At 34.1% G+C, this 14,564-nt stretch overlaps 1 protein-coding gene across 1 annotated transcript in view; it reads right to left on the bottom strand.

Annotated features, from left to right (window-relative positions):
• Positions 1-14,564, bottom strand: part of KIF5B (kinesin family member 5B) — a 40,871-nt gene that overhangs the window by 17,054 nt on the left and 9,253 nt on the right. The window contains exons 3-14 of the mRNA XM_026483478.4: positions 10,281-10,354; positions 9,256-9,360; positions 8,688-8,736; positions 8,088-8,143; positions 7,907-7,994; positions 7,623-7,747; positions 6,434-6,538; positions 6,005-6,150; positions 5,135-5,283; positions 4,508-4,701; positions 3,330-3,398; positions 1,223-1,429 (exon numbers count right to left, since the gene is read on the bottom strand). Of these exons, the coding sequence (XP_026339263.1) occupies positions 1,223-1,429; positions 3,330-3,398; positions 4,508-4,701; positions 5,135-5,283; positions 6,005-6,150; positions 6,434-6,538; positions 7,623-7,747; positions 7,907-7,994; positions 8,088-8,143; positions 8,688-8,736; positions 9,256-9,360; positions 10,281-10,354 (1,367 nt within the window). The remainder of the gene's footprint in view (positions 1-1,222; positions 1,430-3,329; positions 3,399-4,507; positions 4,702-5,134; positions 5,284-6,004; positions 6,151-6,433; positions 6,539-7,622; positions 7,748-7,906; positions 7,995-8,087; positions 8,144-8,687; positions 8,737-9,255; positions 9,361-10,280; positions 10,355-14,564) is intronic.

Raw genomic sequence — 14,564 nt, 5'->3', positions numbered from 1 at the left:
AAATTGCATTAAAAATTGCAGTTGCTTTTAGTAAAGATGCCATCATTTCAGTTTGTTGTTTCTTCTGGTCATTTCCCTAAGTTTCTGAATATCAGCAGTGTGTTCACCCAGTTTAATCTAATATACCAGGTGTATCTCAGAGTCTCGTAAGGTAGCATGCTTTAATACCTAAATCACCAGGTATTTTCTCTAACAACTGAGTAGCACTATTGTACACACATAAAAGGGTGCAGAACGCTATAAGGTTTCTAACTTCTATTATCAATGTAGTGCTGACAGATTCAGCTTCAAAACTGGGACACAGACACAACCGTCTGAAACTGGTGACTGAAGACCATCTTACAGTTTACAGAGTTATAAGAAACTCCTATTGGTCTTCCGAACAGTAATTAGGTTTGCTAATAATGCAACTCAGTAAGAGTTATAAAGGCACCTTCTCTCCATACTATTAGATTGTAACTTTGGAGATTAATAGGGGAAAATGAATTTCCCATCAGGGGCATGAAACCTTTAAAAATAGTACTGACTGCTTTCCTTTAGATAGGTGAACATGGATAGGGAAATAAGCAGTGAACACTAACTCTGAGTCCAACTCTAGACGCGGTTTCTGAAGAAGTTGGTATTGACAGTACTAAAATGTTAATAAGAGAGCTCATCCACGATGCTGCTGCAAGTACAGCAGTCGCAATCAGTTACAGACTACCTCTGGCATCGCTCTAGGAGGGTGGCGAATCCTGTTCTACAGCGACGATAACAAAGATTCTTATCTATTACGGGATCACAAGGAAGAGCCTTCTACACTGTGCTGGGCAGGCTCTGCTCGGGGCTGGGAATTTAACAGTAAACAAAACCCAAGTTATATGAGGTTGTATATACTCTTAATTTTATATGCACATTTCTTAATTTAGTTTGAACAATCATCTAATAACATTATTGAGCAACTAGAAGGTAACTTATTTTCCCTTTAACATCAGAATATTAGGAATAGCCAGTAAGTCTTCAAACGGCATTTTAATTACCTTTTAACAGACCTTCAGGAACTAAAAAATAACCCTCTTCCTTCACCTCTAAGGCTTTATATAAAGGAGGAACTGAAGTTGAGGCTTGGAATTCCTTAAGAATGGATGGATACTATCAATATTGAGCTTACTAGAAAGAAGATACTTAATTTCCGTTAAGAATACTTGTACTAAAATATTAAGAAAACAGAATTATATCCTACCGATTTCTGATTTAGTTCATCACTGAGCAATTCATACTCCTTAGTTTTATCTTCGACTTCCTGAGACTTCTGATCATAATTGACAGCAAGTTCCTCTAAGGCCTGCAAGACTTCTTTTACTTCTTCTTTAGAGGCATCATTTTCTGCTTGCAGGCGATTCAGTTCAGCTTGCATATTATCTTGATCCCTTCTGGTAGATGCCAAAAGCTACGTGAAAGAGTAAAAGTATACAGGTTCTTAAAAGGTATACAGGTTTAAAAAATCCATTTGCTTCACCATTTGCTAAACACAAAGGGAATAAAATGTGGATGCTTTAACTGTGTGAACATTTATTCATTCAACAGACTTAGTGACTACTATATCCAGCCACTGTGCTAGACACTGGGAAACAGCAAGAAAACCAAAAAAAAAAAAAAAAGAAAGACTTTGTCTTTGAGGAATCTAGTAGAAGAAACAAAGGTACATAAATAAATGCAATACAAGATGGAATGCTAACTACGAGCCATAAAGGAGGGACAGGACAGGACAAAGTGCTTGGTAGTATTTAAAACACGAAGGTATTTCTGTAGGTTCTTCATGAAGAAGATGGCTAGAATTGGCCAATTTTAGTCATGTGCAAATTAATGTAATAGAAAGGAAAAGGCATACTAGATTCATGAATAATGAGCACAGAAAAAGAAAGAAATTAGTAGATGCTTAGAAGCTATGCTTAAAGTTTAGATTTTCTGGGGCGCCCGGGTGGCTCAGGGCATGATCCTGGAGTTCTGGGATTGAGCCCCACATCAGGCTCCTCTGCTGGGAGCCTGCTTCTTCCTCTCCCACTCCCCCTGCTTGTGTTCCCTCTCTCGCTGGCTATCTCTCTGTCAAATAAATACAATCTTAAAAAAAAAAAAAAGTTTAGATTTTCTTTGGTCAACAAGTGGTGCACCTGAGCTATGCCTCGAGAAACTTAGTATCAACATATAAAATTTGAACTGCAGAGAAGCCAAGAGACTAGTTAGAACACTGCAATCATCTAGGGTCAGTGGCTTTTAAGTAGGGAGGGGCATCTAGAAATTTGCAGGAGTATTTCTAATGGGGCAGAAGACTAATGGCATTTAGAAGTAGGGGCCACGCATGCTAAATGTCCTATAACACAGAGCACAGAATAATATTATAATGAAGAACTGTGTGAACATTACTAGTGACCCTTTTGAGAAAACACGCTATAATTGAAGTACAAAGATGATGTGACCAGGATTAAGTTGACTGACGCTGGCTATCTCTTCATTATTGAAGCTGTTTAATCTTTGCCCCCATCTCCAAAACAACCCTTACATGAAGTACCATTTTTTAATTATCCCCCCACTCTGCCAGATAAGATAAACTGAGGCTCCAAACTAGGTGACAAACTAGAGAAGAGAAACTTGAAAGAACTAAGATGAAAGTAAAGAAGGCAAAAATGAACAGGTTCGATGAAGGTAGACACGCTGAGAGGGGAGTAAAAAAATGTTTCATTCACTGACGTCTCATTCCCACAGCAAGTCATACCACAAATTATACAATTATTAAAGACAGGTCAAAGCAATTCAGAAATCAGTTGTTTTCTTTCTTCAATTATCCCTTTAAACCTGTATCTGTGTGTTTACATGAACGAATGACAATAAAACATTGTTTTTAGTATTTCTTCTTTCATTTACATGTGGAAATACTCGCCATAAAGGGAGGGACAGCGTAAAGTTATCCCAGCCCAGTGTAGTAAGTCTTTCTCAAGAATTAGTAAGACATGTTTTAGGGAAAATAAGGAGATAAAATAGCACTGTACTTCAAGTAAGGAAAGTAGAAGACAGAGTTAAAAAGTCCAGAAGAAGTATACTGAAGAATACTGAAAAATCAAGTTATCCTCTCCCCTCCAGTTAGAACTCAAACAAAAAAGAAAAACCTTAAGAGCAAGTCAATCTTTGCTTCAATCCATATGATATACCATCCACAGTGAAGCACAGGCATATTAAAAAAAATTTTTAATGTACTCCTGTATATTCTGAGCTCTGTAGGCTCATTTTTATGTTTAAAAATAGTGACAAACCATAATGCTTTTCTGAAAGCAATGTTAAGGTATTCAACTTACCTCTTCTTGATCCAACATTTGTGTCTTCAGTTTCTCTACCAATTGGCTCTGTTGATTAATTTCTTCATCCTACAATTTTAAAGTAATAAGTTAACAAAATAGCTCACAACCTGATTCTGTTTTCTAACACAAGCTGTAAGATTACTATTCCGCTGACCAAAATATTTCACTCCAAATTCAACATAGCTTATTTCAATCTCCTGGAAAAATGCTGAAAGAGTTGGAATTTCTTTCAATTAATAATTGTAACATCACACAAAAAGGCTTGTTTATAAAAGCTATTCATTAAATAGTTTAAATGCAAAAAGTAATAAATGTTTAAATCTATTATTGAAAATAACAGCCATGCAGCTACTCCAAACCTGCCATATCTGCTTAAAATACATACAAAATATAACCTAAAGCCAAAACCAGAACTATTCACTTCTAGTCTCTTTACTGTTCGTGTTTTCCCTTTCCTCTCTATACGGTTCATAATTTATTCTTCACACTACTGACTGATAACAATCAAAGAAGGAAAATATTTTGTTACCACTCTAATCTCCTGCATCACCTTAACTGTTGAGACCTTAGATCCCTGATTCTAAGAAGTCATTTCATTAAGGCTCTCCAATGACCCAATGCCCAATTTTCTTTTGAAAATTCCTTTAAAGAAGGGAAAAAATAATTAGTCTCATAGTCTCATAGTTTCTGCACAGAAACAGAAACTGTGATTTTATATTTTTTATTAATACAGATGACCCTTGAACAATGTGAGGGTTAGGGACGCTGACCCACCACCCCCACCAACGGAGTTAAAAATCCACATATAACTTCTGACTTCCCCAAAACTTTACTGTTGCATGGAAGGCTTACCAATAAACAATTAATACATATTTTTTGTTAAAAGACTGTATACAGTATTTTTATAATACAGTAAGCTAGGGAAAAAATGTTATTAAAATCATAAGGAAAATATATTTGTATTATTGCACTGTATTTATTTTAAAAATCCACATCTAAGTGGACCCGTGCAGATCAAACCAGTGTTATCTGAGGGTCAACTTTACAATGACTTCCAAAAGGTTAACAGAAATCAAGGAAGATTTTGGTCCCCTAGACCCATAACATTAAAATTAAAAATAAAAATACCTATGTCTTAACATTCTAAAACAAAATAGAACATGAACAATACCTACTTTGTCATCAAGTTGTTTGTACAATTTAGCAATTTCTTCTTCACACTTTCTTCTCTCAGCGTCAGTAAAGTTTCCAGTAACTCCAATCGTAGCTGCTGGTTTATCATTGGTAATAGTAATATCCTTATCTACTGCGAAAGCTTCCAAGTTGGCTTTCTCTTTGTCAAACTGTTCATCAATAGGCACTGTCTCTCCTAAAATAAGAACAGCACAGTTAATAAACATCCACCTGTCTAAAATGAGTTGCAATTTTATTCAATTTCAGCAGCTCTCACCAACTTTCTTATCTGCTCAGTCTGAGATCTGAGAAGCTACAATGATTTCTGACTCCTCCCCTCATCTAAATAGTCACCAAATCTTATAAATTTTATTGCTTCCACCCTACTGTGGGAACCTTGCCATCTGTGACTTCTATAGCTTCCAAGATGGCCTCTGTGCCTCTATTATTTCAAGTAAAATCAAAATTTAAAAGATTTTATTCATTTTTAATCGATGATCCCTAACGTTCAAAAAGTAAAAATGGATGTTTGTTATTTTTATTTATATTCATATCAGAGTCTCAAATTTACAAAATAGCTTTGCATTCATAGTCATCAAACTCAAAATGACATATTCATAAATTATTACCATTACGCCATCGATTGAGTTCATTTTCAAGCCACTGAATGGTGTTCCGCAGGGTCTTATTTTTTTCCTTTTCTCTTTCATATTTCTTTTTCCACTGTTCTGCAGTTAATTCTACATTTACACAAACTGTGTTCTTAATTGTTTTGGCCCTAAGAGAAGTAATTGCAGGGAAAAAAAGGTGACTAGAATTAATTATTTTCAATTGGTATCTATAGATGTTACATATATATGATATATACATATGTATCATATATATATATAATTTTTGGTTAAGTAATTTGACTACTCTTGTTCAATTATCTTTATGAATAAATACAAAGGGCCCTACAGTGCTTATTCACAAGCTAAATAAATTTGCGTCAGTCCCCAAACTTGTGAACAGCTTAAAAAAAAAAACAACAACCTGATGAGGATAAAAAAAACAAGGGCCCATATTGTCCCAATTCATTTGCAAGGATAAATTAATTTAAAAAATTATTGTTGAAGGTCAAAGATAAAATCATCACTACTGACTTTCCTAGGTTAAGCAATTCACATTTGGTTATCCCATTATCTGAACCTGTCACATATGTCAACAGGCTAATACAGGATTATATTAGTTAAGCTTTTCTTTATTATCAAATTTAAATGCTTATTTTCTTTAATGCTGAATCAAAGGTTCTCATAAATTTCACTGATTAAACATTTGACTTTGATATGTATTAAAACTTAATTCAAATCCAAGCAGCTTTGTATTATCCCTCAATTAAAAAACCGTGTCTAGCATGTTAACAAGATGCACTGATTTGAATAATATCTACCTACATTTTCCTAGACTTAATAAACAAGACCTAGCTGTCATTGAGACTCTGTATTTTCTTAACAACGAACCTTTGACCAAACAGGAGTGTAGATTTTGTTTCAGATTCATTGTATGATGATGGAGAGCAGCAAATTACAATAGTGGTTCTACAGTTGCCACCTAATGAGTCTTGAAGGATTCTTGTCATTTTACTATCTCGATATGGAACATATGTCTACAAACAAAAAAAACAGAAGACCAGTGGGTTTCTAAGGAATAAAATTTGTTATAGAAATATGTTACACTTTAAGTATGTTACAAAGGAATTTTGGTTATTTTAACTGATTAATATTAAGATGAGAACTAAAATCTACATACTAATACTATAAATTCCCATAAGACAACACATACTGATTCAAACACACCAAATCTTTCACTCAAACACCCATGCACATATATACACTGATATTTAAGTAACTCCCCATAAGATAACAATACAGAGGGACGTGTATACTTACACTTCCCTCAGCCAAAGCAGAAATGACATTGCCAAGAGCAGAAAGTGACTTGTTGATGTTCTTAGCTTCATCCAGCACAGCACCTTCAGCTCCAGTTTTACTAACCTATACATAGATTTCAAAAGAATGAAACAAAATTTTAAGTTTTTTTTGGATTTTCTAAAAAGTTCAGAGGTCATCTATAGCTAGCAAACAACGAAATGAAAAGTTTCATGATTTTATTTGTCAATTATTTATTCTAAGCTATCACTATTTCTTGAGTATCAGTCTTCTGAGAACTTGGTCAAGTAACTAGGTGCACAACAAGAATGTGATTAAGGATATACCAGATTTTATTTTTAGTTTGTGCTCTTGAAAATAACGAATTTACACGTACATTGCAATTTACTATTTGTTAACCCCCTCTGCTTCATTAAAAAAGAGGAACCTTTTAAAATCTGCTAAAGCATAATGTTGATACTTTAACTATTACAGACTGAATTTAAATATATAAACAAACTTCTTTTTAAAAGATGTGAAATACATATATTAAAGATAGGATAAAATGTTAAAAATGTGGCTGAAGAAACAGCCTCTCAGTATTCACAAAAATCAGACAGACTTTGAAGGATGTGTTTAAGACTTAGGGAAAAGGGAATAGGTATGCCATTTTAATCAGAAGAAAAATTGGCAAAACAGCAAAAATGGTTACAGAGATCAATATTAAAATATTTGAACTTATTTTGATTTTCACATAAACTAGAATCAGATTAGCATACACAATAGTCTGTAATTATTAAATAATCACCCAAAGGAAAGAAATAGGTACAACCAAACCAGAAAAGACTAATGGGCAGTTACCAGTTTTCACTGCCAGTATGGTAAAACAGATACCAAAAATAAGGAAAAGGATACCTAATAAAATTTGTAACAATATATACTCAACAAAATTCTCAATACAATCATACACCTTAAGTCAAAGGTAACACCTATTGGTTAAACTGGACTATGGCACAAATGACAGTAATCTAGAACTGGTTTCTCAGTTTTAGTAGTCATAAGCATTGGCGTCAATGCTTTTAACTCTCAAAAATATTATCAAATCCAGTTTATAGTTTTTAACATGTTAACAATGAATAGTGCCGAAGTCCAAATTCGAGCTTAAGTTTATAAAAATGCTTAAGTATCTACCAGAATATAAAGATTTTACCTTTTCACTACCAGCTAAATCAACCAGATAAAGTTTTCCACTCAGCTTTTGTTCCGTTTGCGTGTTCTCTTGTTTTACATTAATAAGAAATATACTGTGACTCCTAGAGCTATGTTCATTCATATCTGCAATGAAATTACACAAACAACTATAAACAAACATGGCTTTCCCTTACTAATAATTTCTAAAGCATTACTTTACATAAAGTACAATTAATCAACTTGATAAAAGATACTTTAAGGCAGCTTTGTACCTTAACTAGTGTTAATAAACATCCTACTTACTTGTAACTGCTACATGTCTGTTGGACTTTCCTTCGTCAATGGTATCCATAACTTCATCTGGACTACATACAAAACGCTCTGTGCACCCCTATAAAATAATTTTTTAAAGATGTCAATAGCCTTAAAATTTTTTTAGTACAGGGCTTTTCTAAACAAGCATTCTGTATTATTTTATAAGTACCTTTACATAGGGAACTCGATTTTTATCTTCATGAACTGAAAGATTGGTCTTTGAAACTGAAAAAGAAAAATGAACAGTATCAGCAACATTCTCCTCACCTCTAAAACTAGTTATGAAATAGCTAATTCAATGGATTGTTTCCTTTCCCAAGTGACCTAAATAGGTAAATTTTAAAGATATGACACAACACTATTAAAAACTGTATAAACAGTAAGAGATTTAAATAGAAACTAATACAGCGATATAGAATTTTAGGTCCAATGCAACCTCTAGCACCCACATTTTGAAAATAACAATAAGCCAGAGTGGTTTAATAGTTTGCCCAAGGGCAGTGAATCTAATTGACAGCTGACAGAAGACTAGAATCTCTAACTATAATACAATTCTCTAATTACTACCTAAGAAACACAAGCACCCATAAATACGTGCTTTAAATAAGTTATTTAATGTGTCAAAGGCATTCAACTAACTTTAAAATATACCTGTTTCTTATAACTTAAGTCAATTTCATATAGGTCACTTTGAAATGGTCTCATATCTACTACTAAAAAAAAGTAACATGCTATTTTTAAATGATAACAGAGCAAGAATTTAACTTACCATCTAACAGGTCCCTTATCTTATCCAAGTAAATTTCAAAATACGAAACCTGAAGGGCAAAGAAATAAAGGAAGAAAGATCAACTAAAATTTTAAAATAATTTATTCACTGAATTTACTGGGGTCTGAGGGAGCACGATCTAGACTAGGGGGCAGAGTTATTAATAACTCATCCATAGCTCATGTTCTAATGGGAAGATCTGAACTCTCTAAACTGCTCATGTAACTAAAAAGCAATTTCCATTATGTATCTTCATCTAAAATGAATCAGACTCATGAGAACAGTAAGAACCTTTTGAGTTCAGGGCACCTGGGTGGCTCAGTCAGTTAAGCGTCTGCCTTCTGCTCAGGTCATGATCCCAGGGTCTCGGCGGGGAGTCTGCTTCTCCCTCTGCCTCCCCCAACCCTGCCCCCATATGTGTTCTCTCGCTCACTCTCTCTCACTCAAATAAAACCTTTACCAAAACAAAACAAAACAAAACAAAACAAACAAACAAACCTTTGAGTTTCTTGAAATAAAATTATTTTAGGTGTAAAACAAAACACAATCTTTCCCCAAGGCTTTTTACCTTAATATGAAATTCCAAATTTTCATCCATGGAGTAAATGTAATTAAAAATATCTTGCACTATTCTTGGAATAATCCCCATGCCTTCTGGATCATGAAGTTTACCCTGAACAGATAACAAAATAAGACTTTAAGAAGTATAAATTACAAGTAAAAACTTTCAACCTATAATTTATAGTCAACAGAGGACAATTAATTGTAATTGTTGCCATTTTTTGGTGAAAACAGTTTTACAAATATCTAAAAAAAATCCAATTCAACTATTATATTGGTAAGTTACACATAAGTACTGCATGTCAACAACAAGAGTTACCAACTGATCTTAGCCTTTTATTTAATCATTAGATTTAGATTATCCATGCTTGTGCAATGAATTTATTTTCAAAAAAGGTTTTAGTTTGTTTCTTCCCATATAAGTCTTTATTCCTTCAAGTCAAATCCACACAAATGCTAGAAATGTCTTTGTTCTCTTTAACTTTATGGAATAAGTAATATAAATTACACTAAAATAAGCAATCATTTATACAGAATGCTCAGATAAATGATAAAGCAGATGCTTTGTAGCAGCAGCATAAGATAACAAACAGGCTGTTTTCTAGATGCCAAGTTTGGGCAGGACCACATCTTATTAACAGCAGCACCAATAACTGTGGAGACATTCTTAATTAAAGAAGAGTAGCAGATATTTGGAGAGAATTAATTGCTGTGAATAGAAATGAAAACATAAAACATTCAAAATTTCAAATTTCCATTATAAGGTAGCAGAAAATTCCTGTTAATTCTAAAATAGCTCGTATTTTGTGGTTATGCTGATAAAACAAAGCTACGATTTCAAGTACATAATTTCATTATTCAAACTCCAGAACTGATTAGATTCCAACAGTTATGTTACCTGCGTATTATTTGTACGAGAGAATGCAATAAAGAGTAAATAAAGATGTTTAAGCATGGTAAAAGCATTCCGCAAATAATGAATGCACTGTGTATTCTACAAACTACACTCGAGTACAGATTATGAAATGTTACCTCCATTGTGTGTGTCTTCCCAGAGGATGTTTGTCCATATGCAAATATTGTTCCATTGTATCCCTCAAGTACATCTATGAGAAAATAAGAGATTTTTATACCTCAGGGGATCTTTTTCCCTTAAAAAAGACTCATAAGAAATTACTTAAGAATATTAGAAAATACTCTGAAAAAATTCACACAGATATTAATTAACCCTGTTTCTCATCCATGCATAATCAACTCTGCACAACAAAACATATGTGGGAAGAATGGTGAGGAAGATTCAGATTTTCTTTACACTAATATGAAAGATACCATTAAAGTTGAAGTTCAGTTCATGAAAGTTTTATAAAGACTGAAGAAAAATAATAACATATTAATAGTAATTTTCTTAGTGATGATCCACCTGAGCAATTAATTTGTCTCCAGTACAGATTACTTTCTGTGGTCAATAAAACACAAATTTTAAATTCCACTGTTTATGATCATCTCTTATGTAAGTGTCTATCTCAAATGTCTTTACACCTGAATCCCAAAGCTTTATGTGACCTAAAAAAAAATGTTCTGCAAATTTACACACAGATATGAATTCACTTTTACAAACAGGATTACTGATTAGTGATTAACTGGTAGTTAGACCTCACAAACCCATACAATAGACCTCCTTATACACGCACAACAAGCCCAGTTGTACCTCAAAAATAATTTTCAAAATACCTGTGAAATTAAAAATAAACCTTTTCTAGCCCTGATGTACACCAAGAACTACCTTTAACATCTAAGTATCTTCCTTTACTAGGCTGAAGGGAAAAAAGGAAATGCGAGTTAACAAGGTGACCTTTTGATTTTCAATTTTCAGGGATTTGTTCTGTTGTTTTCAGTGACTAAAAGGTACTATGAAATTACATTGTATTCTAGAAGAAGTCAAAGTAAAAAGAGAAGGCTCTGTTGGAAATAGCAGATGCTAAGTAAATTAGTAAGCAGGCCAATCCTTGTTTTTTTTAAATTGGTTATTTAAAAAAGAAAAAGAACAATTCCAACACTGGGCACCACTAACTAGATATTAACAAATTTCTTACAGACACATTTATTAATGAGAAAAAGAAGGTGCTTACTTCCCTGGGAAAATTTCAGAGATCTCAAATCACATCTAAAATTGGTGGCATTGGGGGCACCTGGGTGGCTCAATCGGTTAAGTCCAACACTTAACTTCAGCTCAGGTCATGATCTCAGGGTTGTGAGACTGAGCCCAGAGTCGGCTTAAGACTCTCTCCCCCTCTGTCCCTCTCTTCCACCTTAAAAAAAATAGATGGCACTGCAGTATTTCTGAACAAGAAATCATCTGGAAAACAAAGTACTAGACTCTTTACAATTCACTCCCTTTACATATAATTGTTCTCAGTATATCTATGTCATACCTTCTGGTTAAGATCTTTTAATCAATCAAATAAAACCTAAGGATGAAATCCAAATTTTTGTTATAGCTATAAATATTGGTAGGTGAATTAACAAGTAACTCTCTCAAGATCACAGTTAGTAGCATATAACTACAGGATATTACAGTATACTTGCAGTTATGTGAAACTATATTATATGAGGGCACCCAGGATAACAAATGTATATAATACATTTGGGGACTTTAAGCAAAACTTTAAAAATTTCGTCTGATTACAGAGATTATGGAATATTCAACATTCAAATATTTACTAAGCACCTGCTATGATCTACAATCTGCTCTCGGTGCAAGGGATATTAACAATGACTGATTAGTGATTTCCAGACATGCCACATTATCACTAAAATAGTTTGATAAACACTTCTATCAATTAGGAAAATAATTCTTGCCTACCTTCAAATCCATCCCTGACTTTGCTTTCTATAATGACTTATCCCCAACAAATCTAAACATACAGATAAAGGGAATACATTTAACGGTGTACATTCCTATAACCACCACCAAGATTCTATCATTAACATTCTATAATTTTATTGTTTAATCATGTATCTATCCATCCATCTCATGTTTTAATGCATTTCAAAGTAAACTGCAGACTTCAGTACACTTCCACCTAAATACTTCACCACGCAGGTATCATTAACTAGGATTCATTTTCCAGTTTTATTCCTGAGGTAAAGTTTATATACAATGAAATGTACCTATCTTAAGCATGGGTCTTTAGAAAAAGAAAAATAATATTCATCTATTTGAAAATCCTAGAGAGCATACATCTGTTAATCAGGTAAAATTAGGCACTTTTTGACCTGGCTCCTGTTTGCCCCCTCCCACCATACTTTCTCTCATACCGCTGTCTTGCGTTGGTCAAAATGATCAAATCTGACAATTTCACATGGTTCAACTTCAGTCACACCATAATGTCTGCTGTTCCCCAATTGTGATACTCCTCCTGTGGGTATGCCTTGGTGCATGCGTCATCTCTGCCTGGAAGGCACCCCTCCTTCTCCTTCCTACTCTTTGTGCATCCTTTAAGACTAGCTTAGGGTTTACTTTTTTCCTCCAACCCAACTATACAAACCACCCCCAAATAAATTTGGAGGAGTCTCATCTTATGTGTTCTTAAAGCATCTACGCTCAAACATTATACTTATCACTGCATATTGCAACTGTCAATTTACTTACCTGCCTTCTTCAAAGAGTTCTGAGAAAGGCAGATATGAGACTATTATTAAGAGACTATGGGGCACCTGGGTTGCTTAGTTAAGCGTCCAACTTAGTTTCGGCTCAGGGTGATCTCACGGTTGTGGGATCAACCCCTATGACAGGCCCTGTGCTCAGCGCAGAATCTGCTTCAGATTCTCTCTCTCCCTCTCCCTCCCACTGATGCTCACACTCTCTCTTGAATAAATAAAAAGACTATATAACCAAGGATGTGCAGAAGATAAAAATCACTAGAATAGCACGAGAAAAATAAAAGCCCAGAATAAGTCTAACCAAAATGAAACAAAAACTAAGGCCCTAAAAAGAGCTTTTCAAATATTCAGAAAAAGACTAATGTCTGAGTAGACCTACAACTGCCCAGCAAATAAAATGTTAACAGACAATGTAAAACAGGGGTATTCCCATTTTATTACCACCTTCTAAAATATTATCCCCAAAACGGAACAACAGAATAAACACTGTCAAGAGAGACTTTAAGGCTGAGGTGGATAAGACAGCAAAAGAATGGTTTTAAATGAGCTCAAGTTTCTAGTTATAAGAGAATCACATTCCATGGATAAAATTTCACAGCTACCATAGCTGATTTCTAAAAGCCACGGAGCACGAAAGCAACAGATGACTAACTTGTAAATGTTACACTCATTTTCAAAAAGGAAAAATGATAGATTATTTTTGGTACACCAAAATTTCACTAAAGAAAAGCTATGGTTGGGGCGCCTGGGTGGCGCAGTTGTTAAGCGTCTGCCTTCAGCTCAGGGTGTGATCCCAGCGTTATGAGATCAGGCCCCACATCAGGCTCCTCCACTATGAGCCTGCTTCTTCCTCTCCCACTCCCCCTGCTTGTGTTCCCTCTCTCGCTGGCTGTCTCTATCTCTGTCGAATAAATTAATAAAATCTTTAAAAAAATAAATAAATAAAAGAAAAGAAAAGGAAAGAAAAGAAAAAAGAAAAGAAAAGAAAAGAAAAGAGAAAAGAAAAGAAAAGAAAAGAAAAGCTATGGTTGAACTAACCTCATTTCCTGTCTGGATAGGGTCATCCAACTGATACTTTGGGGAAACACCAGCCTCATGTACCATGACTTCACAAAAGGATGCAAGTTTTCATCATATTCTTGTTGATATGTTGACAAACTAAAAACCAGGTAACTGTGCAAGAGAATCTGAAGTCGGTTGAATACCCAGTGTGACCTAATTAACTGCCAAAAAGTAAGGACCACGGCCCACTAAGCATTTTATAAATGATTTAGAGTAATATTTTTCAAACAACGTCTACAAATGAGTTTAACGGAATTTCAGGTCCTTGCCACTGTAACAGACTTATCAAATATGCTGACAGCCAACATACATCCTTAATAACCATAAAAACAAATCTCAAAATACAATCGAGAGCTAAAATGAACAAGATGGAATCCACACTTTAAAAGTTTACCATCAAATTAAAAACCTCCAATATTCAAGTGTAGAATGGGGTTTAATGTTGGCTACAGCAGATGTGAAAAAGACCTGTACACTTAAATTGCCCATGTGCTCATGAATCAATACTTTAGTATTATTTAAAAAACTAATGTAAAATCTTAGGCTGTACTGATGAAAAAAGTATGTAAAAAAAAAAAAAGAATGCAATAT

This window comes from Ursus arctos, unplaced genomic scaffold, assembly GCF_023065955.2.
Source record: "Ursus arctos isolate Adak ecotype North America unplaced genomic scaffold, UrsArc2.0 scaffold_30, whole genome shotgun sequence".
NCBI lineage: Eukaryota > Metazoa > Chordata > Mammalia > Carnivora > Ursidae > Ursus > Ursus arctos.
The sequence above is the reverse complement of the archived record's forward strand: the minus strand, read 5'-3'. Positions and strand labels throughout refer to the sequence as shown.